Source organism: Onychomys torridus, chromosome 3, assembly GCF_903995425.1.
Source record: "Onychomys torridus chromosome 3, mOncTor1.1, whole genome shotgun sequence".
Lineage (NCBI taxonomy): Eukaryota > Metazoa > Chordata > Mammalia > Rodentia > Cricetidae > Onychomys > Onychomys torridus.
Window position 1 is genome coordinate 28,107,134 of NC_050445.1, and position 20,014 is coordinate 28,127,147.

At 42.3% G+C, this 20,014-nt stretch overlaps 1 protein-coding gene across 1 annotated transcript; it reads left to right on the top strand.

The window, feature by feature from the left end:
- The first annotated feature begins 17,167 nt into the window (after positions 1-17,167).
- LOC118579309 (olfactory receptor 10AC1) lies at positions 17,168-18,121 on the top strand. The gene has a single exon (XM_036180478.1). The coding sequence runs from the start codon at positions 17,168-17,170 to the stop codon at positions 18,119-18,121; it is 954 nt and encodes a 317-aa protein (XP_036036371.1).
- Positions 18,122-20,014: the final 1,893 nt, after the last annotated feature.

A 20,014-nucleotide genomic window follows, 5' to 3' on the forward strand; every position in this document is an offset into this window, starting at 1 on the left:
AGTTCAAATCACACACACTAATAGTGGGGGACTTCAACACCCCTCTCTTACCACTGGACAAATCTGCCAAACAGAAACTTAAAAATGAAATAAGGAAACTAACAGATGTTATGACTCAAATGGACCTAACAGACATCTATAGAACATTTCACCCAATCACAAAAGAATATACATTCTTTTCAGCACCCCATGGAACCTTTTCCAAAACTGACCACATACTCAGTAACAAAACAAATCTCAACATATACAAAAGAAAAAAATTGGAATAACCTCATGTATCTTAGCAGACCACCATGGCTTAAAGTTAGAATTAAATAACAACACAAAATGCAGGGAGCCTACAAACTCATGGAAACTGAACAATGCTCAACTGAATCAACATTGTGTCAAGGAAGAAATAAAGAAATTAAAGACTTTCTAGAATTCGATGAAAAATGAATGCACAACATACCTAGACTTATGGGACACTATGAAAACAGTGCTAAGAGGAAAGTTCATAGCACTAACTTCCTACGTAAAGTAGTTGGAGAAATCTCACACTAGCAACTTAACAGCACACCTGAAAGCTCTAGGACAAAAAGAAGCAGACTCACCCAAGAGGAGTAGACAACAGGAAATAATCAAACTGAGGGTAGAAATCAATAAAATAGAAACAAAGAGAACAATGCAAAGAATCAATGAAGCAAAGAGTTGGTTCTTAGAGAAAAATCAACAAGATAGACAAACCATTATCCAAACTAACCAAAAAGTAGAAAGAGAATATCCAAATTAACAAAATCAGAAATGAAAATAATAACAGACAACAAGGAAATCCAGAGAATCATCAGGTCAAACTTCAAAAAAAAACTGTACTCCACAAAATTGGAAAAATGTGAAAGAAATGGAAATTTTTTTGGATAGGTACCACATATCAAAATTAAATTAAGATCCAGATAAACAATTTAAATAAACCTAGAACCCCTAAGGAAAGGAAGCAGTTATCAAAAGTCTCCCAACCGCCGGTGGTGGTGGTGCATGCCTTTAATCCCAGCACTTGGGAGGCAGAGCCAGGTGGATCTCTGTGAGTTCCAGACCAGCCTGGTCTACCAAGTGAGTTCCAGGAAAGGTACAAAGCTACATAGAGAAACCCTGTCTCAAAAGAAAAAAAAAAAGTCTCCCAACCAAAAAAAGCCCAGGGCCAGGTGGTTTCAGCATAGAATTCTACCAGAATTTCAAAGAGGAGCTAGTACCAATACTCCTGAAATTGTTCCAAGCAATAGAAACAGAAGGAACATTGCCAAACTCTTCTTATGAGGCTACAGTTATCCTGATACCCAAACCACATAAATGTACAACAGAGAATTACAGACCAATCTCCCTCATGAACACTGATCTAAAAATTCTTAATAAAACAATAGCAAACTGAATCCAAGAAAAACATCAAAAAATCATCTACCATGATCAAGTAGGCTTCATCCCAGAGTTGCAGGGATGGTTCAGCATACGAAATCTGTCAATGTAATCCACCATATAAACAAACTTAAAAAAAACAACACATGATCATCTCATTAGATGCTGAAAAAGCCTTTGACAAAATCCAACACACATTCATGATAAAGGTCTTGAGAGATCCGGGATACAAGGAACGTACCTAAACATAAAGGCAATATACAGCAAGCCAACAGCCAACATCAAATTAAATAGGGAGAAACTCAAAGTGATTCCACAAAAGTCAGGAACAAGACAAGGATGTCCACTCTCTCCATACCTATTGAATATAGTACTTGAAGTTCTAGCTAGAACAATAAGATAACAAAAGGAAATCAAGGGGATACAAATTGGAAAGGAAGAAGTAAAAAATCCCCTATTTGCAGACAATATGGTAGTATATATAAGTGACCCAAAAAAATCTACCAAGGAACTCCTACAGCTGATAAACACCTTCAGTAATGTGGCAGGATACAAGATTAACTTAAAAAAAAATAACCCTCCTATATACAAATGATAAATGGGCTAAGAAAGAAATCAGAGAAATATCACCCTTTACAATAGCTACAAATAACATCAAGTATCTTTGGGTAACTCTAACCAAATAAGTGAAAGACCTACATGACAAGAACTTAAAGTCTTTGAAGAAAGAAATTGAAGAAGACATTAGAAAATGGAAAGATGTCCCATGTTCGTGGTTAGGTAGGATCAACACAGTAAAAACGGCAATCTTACCAGAAGCAATCTACAGATTCAGTGCAATCCCCATCAAAATCCCAATGCAATTCCTCACAGACCTTGATAGAACACTACTCAATTTTATACCGAAAAATGAAAAACCCAGCATAGACAAAACAATCCTGTATAATAAAGGAACTTCCAGAGGCATCACTATCCCTGACTTCAAGCTCTACTATAGAGCTACAGTAATAAAAACAGCTTGGTATTGTCATAAAAACAGATGTGTTGATCAATGGAATCAAATCAAAGACACTGACATTAATCCACACACTTATGAACTTCTAATTTTTTACAAAGAAGCCAAAATTATACAATGGAAAAGAGAAAAAGCATCTTTAACAAATGGTGCTGGCATAACTCAATATCTACATGTAGAAGAATGCAAATAGATCCATATCTATCACCATGCACAAAACTCAAGTCCAAGTGGATCAAAGACCTCAACATAAATCCAGTTACACTGAACCTGATAGAAGAAAAAGTATGATGTAGCCTTGAATGTATTGGCACAGGAGACCACTTCCTAACTATAATACCAGTAGCACAGACACTAAGAAAATTAATAAATGGGACCTCCTAAAATTGAGAAGCTTCTGTAAGTCAAAGGACACAGTAAATAAAACAAAAAGGCAGCCTACAGAATGGGAAAAGATCTTTACCAACCCCACATCTGACAGAGGGACTGATCTCCAAAATGTATAAAGAACTCAAGAAATTAGACAAAAAAAAAAAAAAAAAATCAAATAATCCAATTTAAAAGTTGGCTTCAGAGCTAAACATAAACAGAGAATTCTCAACAGAAGAATCTCAAATGGCCAAAAGACACTTAAGGAATTGCTCAACATCCTAAGTCATCAGGGAATTGCAAATCAAAATGACTCTGAGATACCATTTTACAGCTGTCAGGGTGAACAAGATCAAAAACACTCATGATAGCTTATGTTGGAAAGGATGTGGAGAAAGGGGAATACTCTTCCACTGCTGGTGGAAATGCAATCTTGTACAGCCACTCTGGAAATCAGTATGGTGGTATCTCAGAAAATTGGGAATCAACTTACCTCAAGACTCAGCAATACCACTCCTGGGCATATACACAAAAGATACTCAACCACACCACAATGACATTTGCTCAACTATGTTCATAGCAGCATTATTCATAGTAGCCAGAACCTGGAAACAACATAGATGCCCTTTAACCAAAGAATGGATAAAGACATGTGGTACATTTACACAATGGAGTATTATGCAGTGGTGAAAAATAATGTCATCATGAAATTTGTAGGCAAATGGATGGAACTAGAAAAAAATCATCCTGAGTGAGGTAACTCAGACCCAGAAAGACAAACATGGTATGTACTACTCACTCATAAGTGAATATTAGGTACAAAGCAAAGGATAATCAGGCTACAATCCACAACCCCAGAGAAGGTAGGCAAAGAGGAAGACACTAAGAGGGACACACATGGATGGCCCGAGGAAAGGGAAAGGGCTAAGATCTCCTGGGTAAACTGGGAGTGGGGAATAGACGGGAGGGAATGGGAGGTGGGAACATGAGGACTTGAGATGGTCGAGTTGGGAGAGAGATGGGGAGGGAGGGAAGTACCATTAAGAGGATGGGGAGAAAGTTGAAGCTAGGGAAAACCCCAGGAACTCACAAGATTGTCCTCAGCTAAGACTCTGTAACAATGATGGAGAGGTTGCTTGAACTAGCCTTCCCCTGCACTGAGATTGGTATCTACCCTAATTGTCATCATAGAACCTATATCCAGTGACTGATGGAAGCAGATGCAAAGACCCACAGCCAAGCACTTGGTCATGATCCTGGAGTTTAGTTTGAGAGGGAGGAAGGATTATAGGAGCAAGGGAGGTCAGGATCATGATGGGAAAAACCACAGAGATAGCTGACCCAAGCTAGTGGGAGATCATGGACTCTGGACTGACAGCTGGGGAGCCTGCATGGGACGGCACCTCTGAATGTAGGTGAAAGTTGCATGGCTTGATATGTCTGTGGGTCCTCTGGCAATGGGACCAGAACTTATTCCAGGTATACTAACTGGATTTTTAGACCCCATTCCCTTTGGGGTAATTCTATGGTGTAATGCCTTTTTCAGCCTTGATGCAGGGGGGAGGGGCTAGGTGGAGCCCCAACTTGGTATGCCAGCTTGTGTTGACTACCCAAGGGAGGCCTTACCCTCTAGGAGGAGGGGATGGAGGTGGGATGGGGGAGGTGGGAGTAGTGAGAGAAGGGGAGAGAGGGGGAACAGGGGTTGGTATGTAAAAGGAAAGAAAAATTTTTAATAAATAAAAAAAAGGAAGAAACAACAAATGCTAACAAGAATACAGACAGAGGGGATCTTATTTACCGTTGATAGGAATGTTAATTAACCCAGTCACTACGCAAGTCACTTTGGAGGTTTCGTTTTTATTACTATTTAAAAAGTTTATTCATAAACTATATTCTGATCAGTTTTCCTTCCCACAGTTCCCTCTAGATCTTCCCTACCTCCCCTGCCCCCAACTCCATGAACTTTCTCTCTCTCTTTAGAAAACAAACAACAAACAAAAAATTAAAAAGAAGAAAAACACAAGAAATTCACACAAAAAGAACTCTAAATCATAAAAACGTAAAATCTGAAGCCATAGTATACAAGAAGAAGGCCAGTAAGACAAAAAATTGTCCAAACATAGCAGGAGAGACCTTTTGTAAACAAAAGATCTCCAAAAAGCATATTAAGTTCATTTTGTGTTGGTTTCACTGCTGAGCATAGGGCCTGCCCTTCAATGTGGTTAATACACCCAGTGAGACTAATCTGTCATTTCATCCCACTGCATTCAAAATATAAACTGTGGCCTCACCAAGTAAATTCAATGTATTTTCCATGTCAATTATCATTTTCTTTAATTATTATGTTGATTAGGGCCACAAATACTGTATCAATAAGTGTCATTTATACAATTTACTTACATGTTCATCCTTGATCTTAAACCAGGGTGCCCCAGATTTACCCATACAACATTTATTGTGTCCTTGACCCCTCTGCCTCCTGAGATTCTTCCTTTCCCTCTTCTGTGGGGTGCATCTTTTCCTTTGAAAAGGCAATCTTGCCTATTTAACATTTCTGGTTTCCCTAGTGCTATCTGTGAGTGCAAGGACCTTTGTGCTCCCAAACACACCCACATGTCAGATCATAACCATCTCTAACTCCAGTTCCAATGAACTCAGTGCCCTCTTCTGACTTCCACAGACACCAGGCACGTATGTGGTGCAAAGACATATATGCAGGCAAAATACCCATACACTAAAACAAAAAAATTTGTTTTGTAATTAAAATTTAAAAGCACTGGATTTGCTTAATGTTTTAAATTTTTATTATTAAAAGCAGTAAATGTTTTTGTATAATAAACTTGAAAGTATGATTCAAATCTAATTTATGTAAAATGCATTAAATAGGTTGAATAATTTTTTTCCATTTTTTTTTTTCAGAATAACATTTGCCTTGTTTAGCGCTTATGTGTCCCTTGATAAAATCAGCCTGCAAAACTTCTTTACATTGGAAGTAGTGAGGACAAAAGCTGGCCTTTTAGATATTAATGTCATTCATGGTCACTACTGTATTCAACTCCTCTACTTCTTTTTAGACAAACTAGCTCTTATTTTCAGATGTGTTAACTGTATTCACAAATACTTTTAAGTGGTTTTTTTACTATTATTTTTAATCTTCATTGTGCTTATTTTAATTCTGCATTTGTTTGCTTAAACAGTTTTCCCTGCTTGTGAGTTATGGAAATGTATCTGTTTTCTCAGAATTTTTGGAAAATCCTCACATTAGTTACATTTTTGTTCTATGATTAAAACATCATAACCAAAGCAACTTAAGAAAGAGTATGTTTCCTCTTACAGTTCCAGAGGAAGAGGAGTTCATGATGGCAGCAGGGATGGCAGCAAGCTGCAGGCATGATGGAGAAGAGCAGGAAGCTGAGAGCTCACATCCTTTAGCACAAGCACAAGGCCGAGAGTGAACTGGAAGCAGAAGCGTTGCCAGGCCTTTGATCTCAAGGCCCACCCCTAGTGATGCACTTCCTCCAGCATGGCTGTACCACCTAAACACTACCCATGGGGAACTAAGTGTTCAGTGACCGTCACTAATTGTGTAAGGACTGAAGCTGTTGTTTGTTGCCCACAGAGGAAGTCATGCTAAGGTAGCATAGAATGATTTCCACCTATATTTTGTAATGATGCAGACGTGAAAACTGGAGTTAGGTAGAAGACAAGGAAACGGTCAGATAAAACCTAGCCCATGGACTCTCACTTAGCCTCCTATTTTGGCTTCTTCTTAACTTGGTAAACTAGTATTTGAGTGTCCCAGGGCTCACATGTGTAATACTTTCATTTCATTCCCAGAGTGATCCCATGCTTTTTAGTGAGAAAAACTGGTGACCAAACTTAGACCTCTCTCATGAGATGTAGGGTGTATGGGTAACTGCCAACAGACAGATGTATTGCCTGTCTGGCAGGGATCTCAAACTTAGTATTTCCTGACTGAAACTTCTGATTGTGCTTCTAAACCTTTGATCATGTGAAGCTTGCTATTCTAAGGTTACCACACTTCTATCTTTTCTATTGCTTCAGAAAAATTTATTAACTGAGCAATTAATTAAAAAGTTACTCTGTCCCTTTTTTTTCCCTACCCCATATCCAATCCATCAGGAAATTCTGGTTGCACTGCATTTAAAATATATCCTAATTCAACAATTTCTCATCATTTCTACTGCTTATCTGATCTACGTTATCTGATCTACGTCATTTTCCTACCCTACCTGTAAAAGGGTAGTAATAGAATGTCCTACCGTCTCTGAGTTCTTCCCCAGTCCCCTATGGTCTACTTTGCTCTCAACACAGCATCCAGAAGGAAACTTGAATAGTATCCCAGCCTTCATTCTTTAAACAAAACAAAAACCAAGTCCCCAGTCACTCACAAGGTACTTCTTGTGTGGCCACCTCACCACCCTCTTGTCCTCATGTGTTACTATTCTGACCTCAGTCCACACCACAACACTGGTTTGATTACAGTGCCACAAGCACACCAAGCCCGTTCCCCACTCTAGACCCCTGGAGAGGCATTTCTTCTGCTTGTCATATTGTTCTCACATACCCTCATGGTTCATTTCTCTACCTCCTTTAAGTTCCACACCAAACACCACTTTTCAGCACAGTTTCTTTAAAATTGTATTTCTCATATTCCCTTTCCTCTTTCATTGTTTTTTCTCTTGGATTTGTCACTTTCAAATATAGTATATAATTACCTTAATTTAATTATTGTCTATTTCTTTTTCATAGAATGTAAGTTTTGTTTTGTTTTTTTGTTTGTTTGTTTGTTTTTAGAGATAGGGTTTAGGGTTTCTCTGTGTAGCTTTGTGCCCTTCCTGGAACTCACTCTGTAGCCCAGGCTGACCACGAACTCATAGAGATCTGCCTGCCTCTGCCTCCTGAGTGCTGGGATTAGAGGTGTGCACCACCACCACCCATAGAATGTAAGTTTTACACGAACAAGAATGCTTGTCTATTTTACTGTCTGATCTATATCTCAGTTCTTAGGTCAATACCTGCATATACTGTCCTTCAGTAAATATTTGATAGCCTAATGAATGAGAGATTGAGTAAATTAATGAAAAACCAATCCACTCTTAAGTCCTATGATTCTGGTTCACATATATTCATGCAAGATAATGACTAAACCATCAAGAATATGTATTCAGGTCCCAAATTTAAGGGTACCCTTTCTTAATTGTCTTACTAACATAGCTGGGTTTTTATTAAAAAAAAATGCTCAGTATAGGATCATTTTTAGCCATTTTCTGAGGCCCCTGCACATGTGTGGGAGCTAGAAGATTCATTCAGATATCTCAGTGTTCATCTCATTGCTGTAGCTATTAACATATAAGACATCTTAGATCCGCCTAGTGCCTGATGCTCTGCTGTGTGGTACGGGCTGCTCTCTGGGCCAGCATTCACAAGAATTGCCATGAGGACAGAGAAGTAAGAAACACTCTAGGGAAAGTGTGAAGGCAAAGACTGTGCTCTGGGCAGATGGGCAGCTCAAAATAGGAAGTCATTTCTCTCTGGACAACTGCAGAGTTGTACCTTTGCCAAGCTCCACCCTGGTCTCCAACCTTGAGTAGGGACTTTGTGGGGATAATTAATCACAGGATGTTTTTGCTCTTGCCCTCCCATTGGAATGGGCTACTATACTCCTTTTTTCCCTATCACCTCACCCCTCCAGGGACATAAAGCAAGCTACGATTATAGCTCCAACCAGACACAATGCATCAGAAACTACTGTGGCAATTCCCCATCTGAGTTTTCTCTGTGTCTCCACTCCTCATTTCTCCATTCCCTTCAGCTTCACCATCTCTTGTCTGTCTCCGGTTACCTCTCCTTTTCTCTTGCACCCCTACCCATGGTAACTGTGGCCTTCCATTTTACCTGGGATCTTGCCAACCTATAGAGACCATGACTGGAATCGCCTCTTGAACATTCCCAAGCCATCCCTCTCTGAACCCAGGTAAGAAAAAGCCTGGTTAGGGAATCCATAGGCAAATAAAGATAAAGAAACACCACGAGTAGAGCTCAGGGACAAGGAAACAAAACGCCTTCTGACTGGGTCTGCACTAAAGAGATGATGCTGGTGAGGCAAGTGTTCATTCCACTGCCCTCATCCTCTCTCTGCTGGATCTGGTGCCCCTCTCCTCAGCACATTCCGCAGCATGCATGGTCAGTGTGCTCACCGTAGAGTGCCCTTAAGTTCTTACTGAAGTACAGTAAGAGGTAACTATGGCTGCCAGCACCCTGAAGCTTGCTTGATTCTATTTTTATTTAGTTATTTGCCTACGTGATGTTCTTTTATCTCTGCTTTCCCATCTATAAGTCCCTGCGTGAACCTCGTGATGAGAGGTATCCAAAACACATGGTTCCAATAAGATAATTCGTAAGAATACAAAGAAGGGACCATTCTCCAATTTTTAGAGGCAGAATAGAAAGTATTCAAGATGACCAGGTCTAAGATCATTGTTCAGCTTTATGGAAGTCAAAACTTACCACTGGCAATACCAAGATAGGAAAGACGCCCTTTATCCTTCCTATTTTGGAATGAAATCCTCAGCCCCTGGAACCACATCAACCGGAGGCTTTTCTATTGCAGAAAATGTAGCTCTCGGTCCAAGTCTGGCCTCCAGCAGGCTGAGTACTCAGCATTGATTTCATTTAATCTAATCATTAGCTGCTTTCTGGCAAACTTGGTGGTCTAATTTGGACAGAAAGAAAGTAGATAACTGGACAATAGGGAAAGAGAATGTAATGTCATGCTCACAAAACATTCAGGTGATTCCAGGGAGCCTGGCTCTCTGATACAGTGCAATCCTTTCCCCAGAAAAATGACTCATCCCAGGGATTCATACTTTTTAAAACCCCACAAGGACTGACCTTTTGTGTTTGTTAGTTTGGTTGGTTGGTTGGTTGTTTTCATCTCAGTGAATTATGAAAATGCCCTGGCAATAATAAAATAGCCTTGGTTTCTCCCTCCTTTCATCTAATGTTACCCATCCCTTAGTTCCAACTCTATGGCCAGCAAGGAACAGAAAACCATCTTTTAGAGGGAGGGCCTTTCAGTTTTACAAGGTAGCCCTCTTCCTGTCTTGGAGATTGAAGTTGTAGTGTCTAAATTAGAAGTCTTTTCAAGCCTGTTAAAATCACCTTCCTAGAGAACAGTAATTGATTTAAAAATAAATTTTAGAAACAAACCAGTTTTCATTACAGAGCAAATATTTTTCAAGTAAAATAAGTGATCCCCAGACCTAGGATACTTCTCAACATTTGACAACACAGTGATCATTCATTTCCTGTGATAGTTGACCTTCACAGTGTCAGAACTGGGGCGGTCTCTGTACCAGAAGGTTTTTATGTGGAACATTAAAGCACTTGCTATTTGAAGCTTATCTGTCTGCCTCTGGAGGAAGCCTGTGTTAGAGACATTCATTAAAATGGCTCCTGTTTCATTCAGGGAGAGAATCTCTTTCAACACATCAAAGGCAAAGAGGCAGCTCTGCAATCAGTAGGACTCCTAGATTTTCATGGTTCAAAGTTCCTATCCAATTGAAAATCAGAGAGAGCAGGATGCCTGGCAAACATCCTCTTCCGAAAGCCCTAATCCTACACAATTGATTTCTGGAGAAAGGAGAGCAAAGTATGGCAACTGTCCAGAATGCTCTAAACAGACACACACGTTACTGTGGGGACTGGTCTCCCTGAATCATCGAGAAGCATGAAGTCTGGGAAACATTAGTCAAAGTTTAAAGCCTCTGGTTGCACGTTGACCCAGAGCTAGACAAAGATCAGACATATGGCTACCATTTTAAGAAGAGCTCATGGGTAGCCATAGAAACTGTCAAGATCATCTCATCTGTATAAAATGTAGGCTCCTTAAATGCTTCAGAAAATGCAATAATGGGAAAGCAAGAATGTCTGTGTAAAGAAAACTCTGTATTAATTCACTGAGATGCTTTTAGGGAATAAACATGACACCAAGAAACCAACAAAAGTTCTTAGACTCAGAATCACAAAGGCCTTTGACAAGATACCATGTCACACTCAGTCATGAAGAATTTAGCAAGCTACTTTATCTTGTAAAAGAAACAGACCCACTGGATAGAAATATTTACACAGGTAAATAACACATCTCCCAGGAATCAAAGCTGAGATCATTACTAGCTGGGAAAAAAGAAGAGTACACAATGTGATCACTAAATCCAGAGGTGATTCATAAGCCCCCAAGTAAATAAACTGCCAGACTAGTGGGAAGACACCACTGAAAAAGCTGTTTGTGTGAGTAAAAAGTGCTTACATAAGTGTGAATTCAAGGGACTTTGTTTCACGAACAGTATTTAATTGAAATATATAATAATGTAAATATATAAAATTAATTCATTTCAAGGTGCATGTCACAAACCAAGGTGAAGGTCTGCTTGACTAGGAAAAGGAGTCATCACAGTCACTGTGCGTGTGGACCCAAAGGTTCACATGTCACTGTAGAAGCAAAGGTTACATCTCAATGTTATGAGTTCCTTCCTTTGTGGGTTTTCCTTATACTATTCCTAATCTTTGTACCAATGCTAGGGATCCAGTGTCATCACCTCCATTTTCCTGTAAAGACATGAAGCATCAGAGAAATTGAGTGCCTCACCCAAAATTAACGTAACTGACAAGGGGTTGAGCTCAGATCCAAATCCAGAAATATACATATAGTCTGTACAGTTGCATAAAGATAATTACAAAAAAGGAGAAAAATAGTAAGATAGAAATATTGAGATTAGGTAGAGGCAGGCTAGAAAGAAAGGAGAGAGAGAGAAAGAGAGAGAGAGGGAAAAGGAGGGATGGAGAGAGTGAAGAAGGAGGGAAGGGAAGGGGGAGGGAGGGAGGAAAGGAGAGGAAGTTAGATATTATAGATACATGGATAATAGAGATAGATAATATAGATGATGGATAGACAGATAGGCAGGCAGGCAGGAAGACAGACAGACAGATAGATGGTAAAGATCAATAGATTATGAACGAACAAACTTATCTTCAGTCATATGTATTTGCACCCACCTTGCACACAGTATACACAGGACCTCAGGAAGACAGTAGGCACCCAGGCAAAGGATGTGAAATGAATCAGTCAGGGGCTGAGATTTCCAAGACAGAAAGAGAAATGCTAAGAGGGGACTTCCCCTAAGCCTCCCAAATAACAAAGCATAAGCGTGAGAATCCCCCAGTGTTCCTGTGTGCTGATTGTGTGCCAAGTCCGTTCTAGAAGCTTCTCCACATTCTCTATGGAGTCTTCATCAAATTGCTCTTGCACTGCCACGTTCCACAGTGGTGACAGAGCCAGTTCAGTTGCCCCTCCTCTCCAATTCAAGCACCCAGAAAACAACAAAGAACGTTAAACTTAAACTGTGGGTGCTCTTTGTCTTTTAGCAAAACTTAAGGAAAAAAGGAAACATCGTCTTTTGAGTATATGTTATTCCCTTAAAAACTAAACACTAAACAAAGTATTTCATTATCATTTATAGAAAGTCATAGACCAGAGGCCCAGTGCAGTCAGGATATCCAGATTTATTTGTAACTTTCTAAATTGACTTGTTTTAGGTCAATGACTTGTGCTGTGGCCTTTCTTCTTGATGCTTTTGTAAGCTAAGATGCTAGACCAGTGAGCTTAAGTTTAAACTGAAAGGCAATTCGTTTTTTTTTTTTTTTAAAAGGCTATTTTGTCAAGAATAGTGAGACAGTTCAGTTCTGCCCACAGACATTAGTGAAGCTCCAGGCTGGGTGGCTGTCTCTCTGAATCTTACTCAACATGAGGTTTACTACAGCATGAATCTAGCTTGACCATTTGACCTTTAATCTCCAGCCTAGCATGTCTGGAACTCTCAAGAGCTGAAGGGGTCTGACCTGTCTATCTCTCATATCTCCACTTCTCCCCATTCTACAACCATATTTAGAAGTGCTTTGATTGGCTATCAAAATGACCAATGAGAAACATCATCATAATGGATAATATTTTCTGTTGTTGTTTTTTCAAGACAGGGTCTCTCTGTGTAGCTTTATGCCTTTCCTGGAACTCACTTGGTAGACCAGGCTGGCCTCGAACTCACAGAGATCCACCTGGCTCTGCCTCCCGATTGCTGGGATTAAATTTAGGCATGCGCCGCCACCACCCGGCCCTGGATAATTTTTATTACGCTGCAGAGCAAAAATTATATCCAAGGTCTGAATCTCTAGCCCAGAAAACCTTCCAACCACATCCAGATGTCCTGGGCCACCAGCCAGCCATGACTCCATGGGTACTAGAGCCTTACACAATTAGAAACAAGAATCTGTCCAGAACAATAACAGAGCAGTGATGAATGTCAAATCTAAAGAGAAATTATTTTTAGATTTGCTATCTTAATGCTACCTGCATTACTGCTCACATCCGCTGTCCTCAAGAGAAACATCAGAGAAGGAAAATCTGAGGACAGAAACGCCTGGGAGGCTAGGGGTCATGTCTAGTCTGCAAGAAGCCATGGAAAGGGGTTAGCATGTACCTCTTGTTGGGGAGAGATTTGAGGGAGCATTTAAATGAGGAAGGCAACATAGTGTAGTGATGTGCATTATAAAAGTAAGTTGTGTTCCTTGAGTTCCCTGAGAAGCTGGCTCATGAAGCAGGGCTGCCCCATCTCATTTTTAGATCCACAAGCATGCTTTTCTCAATGTGTCCTCCAAGGTCATTGTCTGGGGATGACCTGTGTCTCCCAACTCTATGACACTGAAGGCAGTAAGCATAAGGATAAAAATACCAGATCCTTGAAAATAGCTAGAAGATGACCTATCTCCCGCAGAGGTTGCTACTGTTTTATTACATGATATAATAGTGCCTAGAGGGGGAAGGAGAAGCCCAAAGTTCAGCCATGGAAAGCTCATCCAGGGAGAGAATGCTCAAACACGGATTTCAGCTCACTGACTCAGCTTCTTCAGTTGTTTTCTGCTGGATGTTTTGAGTGCCTTTTTTGATGACCTTTTCTTTGTCTAACTCTATTTTTTCTTTCACTTGGAAGCCTCAGCAGAGAGGGCACCTTGCTCTACTTGGAATCTATGGGGAACTGCAGCTGACTGCTTCAACATGACTACTGCAGTCTGGTTTTGCTGCGTGTGTCCAAGCCTCTGATTTGATGATGTTATATTTCTGTTGTTAATTGCTCTTTTACTTGGAAGCCTTGCCCAGGGAGACACCACTCTGCCCAGGCCTCTCTCTATTGGGAATACAAGCTGACTGCCTCAATAGGGCTACCACGGTACATTTCTGCTGGGTGGTGTGTATGGTTTTTTTTTTAATGTTGTTTAAGTAATTTTTAAAGATTTATTTACTTTTATTTTATCCATATGAATTTTTTTCCTGGATAGATGTAAGTGTACCACATGCATGCTTAGTGCCTGCAGAGGCCAGAAGAGGGCATTAGAGCCTTTGGAACCCGAGTTACAGATAGTTGTGAACAATCAAATGTATAGGGGGAAACAAGCCCTGTGACCTTTGCAAAGATGGAGAACGTTGTTAAGCACTGAGCCATCTCCCCAACTGCTTTGGCTGGATGTTTTGAGCACCTAATTTGGAGATGTTTTGCTATCTCTATTTTGCTACTAGTTCTTTTACTTTGCCTTGCTATATACCTAACCAAGCCATTCAAAACTGAAAGTATAGCCATCACAGACCATTCTTTAGACCATACAGACCAAGTGTATGAGACCACAGGTTATTGTGGGCTAAACTTCTTGGGTGGAAATTTGGCTTTAGCATTAGCCAGTTAGTTGTAAGGCATTTGGTTTTCTCATCTCCAAAGTGAGCACGGGACGAATCCAGTTACATCAATAAGTTTTTGCTAGATTAAATGGGTTATGCTTAAAGTCCTTATGTTCAGTTTCTCAGAACTCTCTTCAGTGCTCATTATTTTTACTGGTGTTAACAATCCCCTAGAAGATTGAAACTTCCTGCCCTCATCTCCCTGGGAGAGGAAGGGGGTCCAGGCAGCTCTTCTCTCTTTCTGCAGTTTTCTCTGCTAGGAAGAAGCAGGATTTGAAAAACTGAAGCTTTGCCGGCCTCTGCCTCTCAATGCAGGGATTGAAGTTGTGTGCCACCCTGCCCAGCTGGTCTTTGCATTTTCTTAGCCTAGTAGACCTAGCTTACATTCATAGAGTTTGTAACAATTCCTCCCAAAGAGCTAAGCTAAGTGGAAATGACCCCTGGGTCATGTTCAATTAGTTGACCCATATGGCTTGTTTTATGCAGCCTCACTTTGAAAACATGATTATTCTTGAGCAATTCATCCAGGGCCATCATCCAGTGCTTCTTGACATCTGCCTGGTTTACATCATGAAAGTGTAGAAAATTGAAACAGATTGTCTCTGCCTTACCTTCCAGAACCCTCCCCACTGAGAGATGGAAGGCAGCAGTAAGGGGGCCAGCAGGGACAACTGAATGGCTGTCTCCGTCCTGGGCACTCCAGAAGTTCTATCTGCCTGAAACCTCAAGACACCAATTCTGTCTCTGTGAACTTCACTCCTAATGCTACAACACCTGGCTGAGAACTGGCACAAGACTCAGGTTGGCTAAATTTGTTCAATAGATGGAGAAAAAATGGCCCCCAAAGGTCTGGGGGAGAGGTTTTAAGACCCATGGGAAATGAGTCTACCTCCATCAAACCTACTCCTGCTCATTGCCTCTTCCTCCATTAGTAGAACAGAATGTGTGTTAGCAAATGCTTCCTTCAAATGCTACAGGAAAGAGCACAGGGTGATGTGGATAAATCAAAATTCTCCAAAAGGAGCACTCAACAGGAAAGCCAAGGCCTCTGCAGTCCCGTTGATCTCTCATCCCACTGTGTGCCGCTGTTTTCAGCCCTCTCACACTCTGTCATGAGGACTATGAACAGATCACATGGTCCATGTTGATTAGAATATTGAAGGAATGGTGGAGTCTGGGATTACATTTTTAAAGACATAAAGAAATCTTAAAAATAGATTTTGCTAACACCTGTTAAAAAAAAAAACATCACATCTGCTCCACTCAGGAGATTCTCCACAGCATAGTAGACCTACACACTGACAATGTTTCCCAACCGTTGCTTACAGATGAGTCGCCAGATAACGAGAAGCTGGGGTCCAATGACAAACGTGGAAAGTACTGCTCATTTTGAGAGTTGAGCCAGCACAGGCATGCACCACCTTTCCTCATGCTGACAGAGTATTAATCATAATATCAGGTTCATTTGGATCCACAGAGCATCCTTGCTGCCCAAGGGTGTGTCCCAGCTTGTACTACAGATCTGGGTCTCTACCGAAGGTTAAATTACTATAGATTGTCGATTGATTCCAGTGACCTCATTCCCAAACAGCATATGGGCTATAAGGAGTGACAGATCCAGTTTCAGAGATTCACCTTTTTCCAACTTCTCTGAGAAGTTAAATACAGCCCCAATCCCATCTCAGTTATATTTTTCACTTGAAAAATAAGAAGGTGCTATCCTGTCCTCATAGGAGCTCACAGAGACTCAACTGATAGCCAGGAAGCCTGCAAGGGACTGACCAAGGCCTTCTGCTCATGTGTTCTGGTTGTGTAACTTTAGTCTTCTAATGGGACTCCTAGCAGTGGGAGCAGGGGCTGTCTCTGACTCTGTTACCTGATTTGGGGACCCTTTCCTCCTACTGGGTTGCCTCATCCAGTGTTAATAGGAGAGAAGGTGTCTAGTTTCACACAACTTGATATGCTATGGCTGACTGATATACACGAGGAGCCTTCTCTTTCTGAAGATAAAAGAGGGGGAGTGGATGGTGGGCTAGAGGGGAGACTGGGGAGGAACTAGGAGGAGGGAGGGAGGGAGGGCAAACTACAATAGGGCTGGGAAATAATTAATTAATTTATGGATTGATTGACTAATTATTTTTTTAAGTTGCATGAGATAGTCTATGAGACCCTCATATATGTTAGGTCACTCTGTGATTCTATGACACACCTCAGAAGGCAGAGTTAACTAAGAAAGAGGATGGAGAAGTTGAGAGGAGAGGCACATGTCCTGCCTGGGAGGACCTTGAAGTCTAAACCTCATGACCATATAAAACTCACAAAATAACTTGAGTGGGGGCCAGTGCTTGAGACTGTGGGTGGAGGTCAGGAGTTATGGGCTCTAGACTACGGTCTCAAATCAGAGATTCTAGCGCAAATACCAGGAAAATTCGGTAAGTCATCAAATGTGGACCATTTCTGCAGCCACACACCCCCTTCCAGCTCTGTTCTGACTCCCAGGTAACCCTTTCTTGCCTCTCCGAAAGGCTGCACCCCCAGGCTCACCCTGCCTCTGCTTCTCTTCTGCAGGTGCCTCCTGACCCCAGTGCATGGACAGCCCCAGCAATAGCACCATACCCTGTGGCTTTCTCCTTCAAGGCTTCTTCGAGTTCCCGCAACTGAGGCCCCTTCTCTTCCTGGTGTTGCTGGCTGTGCACCTGGCCACTTTGAGTGGGAACCTGCTCATCCTGGTGGCAGTGGTCTCAGTGCCCAGCAGGCCGCCCATGCTGCTCTTCCTTTGCCAGCTGTCAGCCATTGAACTCTGCTACACGCTGGTGGTAGTGCCTCGCTCTCTAGCCGACTTGAGCATGCCTGGCCATGGCAGGGGCAGCCCCATCTCCTTCCTGGGCTGTGCTGTCCAGATGCAGATGTTTGTGGCTCTTGGCGGGGCTGAGTGCTTCTTGTTGGCAGCCATGGCCTATGATCGCTATGTGGCCATCTGTCACCCACTGCGCTATGCATCTATAGTGACCCCGGGTCTGTGCGCACGACTGGCCCTGGCTTGCTGCCTTGGGGGACTAGCGGTGTCAGTGGGGCTAACAGTGGCAGTCTTCCACCTGCCTTTCTGTGGCTCCTGCCTGCTGGTGCATTTCTTCTGTGACATCACTGCACTACTGCACCTGGCCTGCACACGGAGCTACGTAGATGAACTGCCCTTACTAGGAGCCTGCCTGGTGCTGCTGCTGTTGCCGTCAATGCTCATTCTGACCTCCTATGGGGCAATTGCCTCTGCCCTGCGCCGCCTGCATGGTGGTGGAGGCAGACGCAAGGCTGCATCCACCTGCGCCTCGCACCTGGCTGTCACCTTCCTCCATTATGGCTGTGCTACCTTCATGTATGTGCGGCCCAAGTCCAGTTACTCCCCGCGACTGGATCGGACACTAGCGCTGATTTATACCAACATCACACCACTTCTGTATCCCCTTATCTACAGCCTGAGAAACCGGGAGATCACGTCTGCCATTCACAGGGTCCTGGGGCTCCGTGGATCGGGGTCTGTCTGAGCCCTGATAACAGGACAAGACAGAGTGGAAGCCCCGTTTGCTAAAGTGTCCCCTAGCATTTGGTGTTTGCATCTCAAAAGACACCTGGGAACTTAGGGGTGAGATTCAGGAAGGAGAACTTGGAAACTACACAAGAAGAGACACACAGGGTGGCCGTGTCCTTCATTCCCCCCAGGAGGAATGTCAGGAAGTAGAGTAGAGAGGTCTGGATTTGAATTTAGTGCTTCCTTTGACCCCTGCCACATTTCCCCCATAATTCCCAGGCCTATGCAAGTTAGTGGGCTTGAACGATGCCAGTGGTAGGAAGGGCAGGTGTGAAGGGTAACAGCATATGGAGAGAATGCCTAGGAGACTGCTTGTCATGCTAGACTTGTCAAAGCTGAGGGGAGTCAACAGTTTCCTGGGGAAATAGATGGCTACATGGAATACTGAAGGATGGGTAAGTGTTAGCCAGAAGAGAAGGGTGGAGAAGGCACCAAGCAAAACCAGTGAGCAAAGGCTGAAGCATACTGAAAAGGACCTCAGCAATGGCTGAAGGGTCTGTACTGTGGGCTGCTGTGGTCATTTGTCCTTTGTGGGACAGCTTGGACTGCAGTGAGATACATCATTGGGAATCTGCTCCCAATGACCATGTGAGAGGCAATGGAGACGGATTCAGGGCACCTACGCAGGAAATTAGGTGTTGCTGGAAGAGTCAGAGGTGAAGAAGTAGAGAGTACAAAACCTTGATTAGATGTTGAGCCAGGCAGAAACAGGAGTTGGGGACCATTCCTAACCCAGGCCATTTGGTAGATGGTGGTGTCATCGCTGAAATGGACAGCGCAGGAGCAGAAGCAGTGGAGGAAAGGGGTTGTCACTCATTTAGAAATGCAACCGAGACAAGCAATGCAGACTGTGACAGAGCACAAACATAGAGGTTCAAAGACATAAACCAGGGTTTGGGGTGCAGACTCAAGAGGGTCAATCAGCTGGTCATTGTGGACGGCTGTTGAGGCCATGGCGGTGGCAGATACTAGCCAGGGAACTAATAGGCAAACATAAAAGAAGAGGTTGAGCCAGAACCCAGAGGCAAACACATGCATGGAGATAAGGGTAAGAAGCAGTCAGCAGGCTGGAGAGCTGCTCCCTAGACCCGTGTCTTTCTTTCACCTTTCCAGCCCCAGTTGCCTCCATTGCCAACAGGGCAAAAACTAAGTGATTCACATTATCAGACGTGCATGGCACTCCTGGGGAGGTTGCCTGATGGAGGCTAGATTATCTAAAAGGGCTTTAGAAAGAAGTGGTTGAGTCATCTAGAAGTCCATTGACACATGCACACATCCTACTCCTTAACCTGACTGTGAATGCCATGGTAGAAGGATGGACACATGCTGTTACAGACCGTCTCTCCCATAAGCAGCCAGCATCTTAGGATGCCTCAGTTGTTTTCTAAACACCATGAATGTATAGACTCGCTGTCAGAATGACTGATAGTTTTCTCAGGGTGATTGCTGTGGTAACTGTCACCCAAGGTTTTTGAGGGAAACTAGCATGGGGGATTGAATGACACCTTTGACTTCAACTTCTGAGATTGTGGGGGATAAGTGCATAGCAAAAACACACTTGTACATTGAGAAAGTGACTTGGGAAGAGGAGAGCAAAACTGAGGTGACAAGTGAGGGGTTATAGCAAAGATCCACAGAAGAGGAAATAAGGTTCTTCACTGGAGATGTGATGTGGATGTGGAAAGCAAAGCAGGGATGAAGTAAACAGTGGTGAGGGTGGCATACACCACTGTGGGAAGATAGGAATAGCTGTTCAGAATAAGCAGCCTTGGGTTTTCTCATTCAAGCGCACAGTAGGATAAAATAGATTAAAAATTTAAATCTGAAATACACAACCATAACACATGTT

What these genes read in the sequence shown, in the direction of transcription:
- LOC118579309 (XM_036180478.1), top strand. Translation starts at nt 17,168, where the DNA reads ATGGACAGCCCCAGCAATAGCACCATACCCTGTGGCTTTCTCCTTCAA.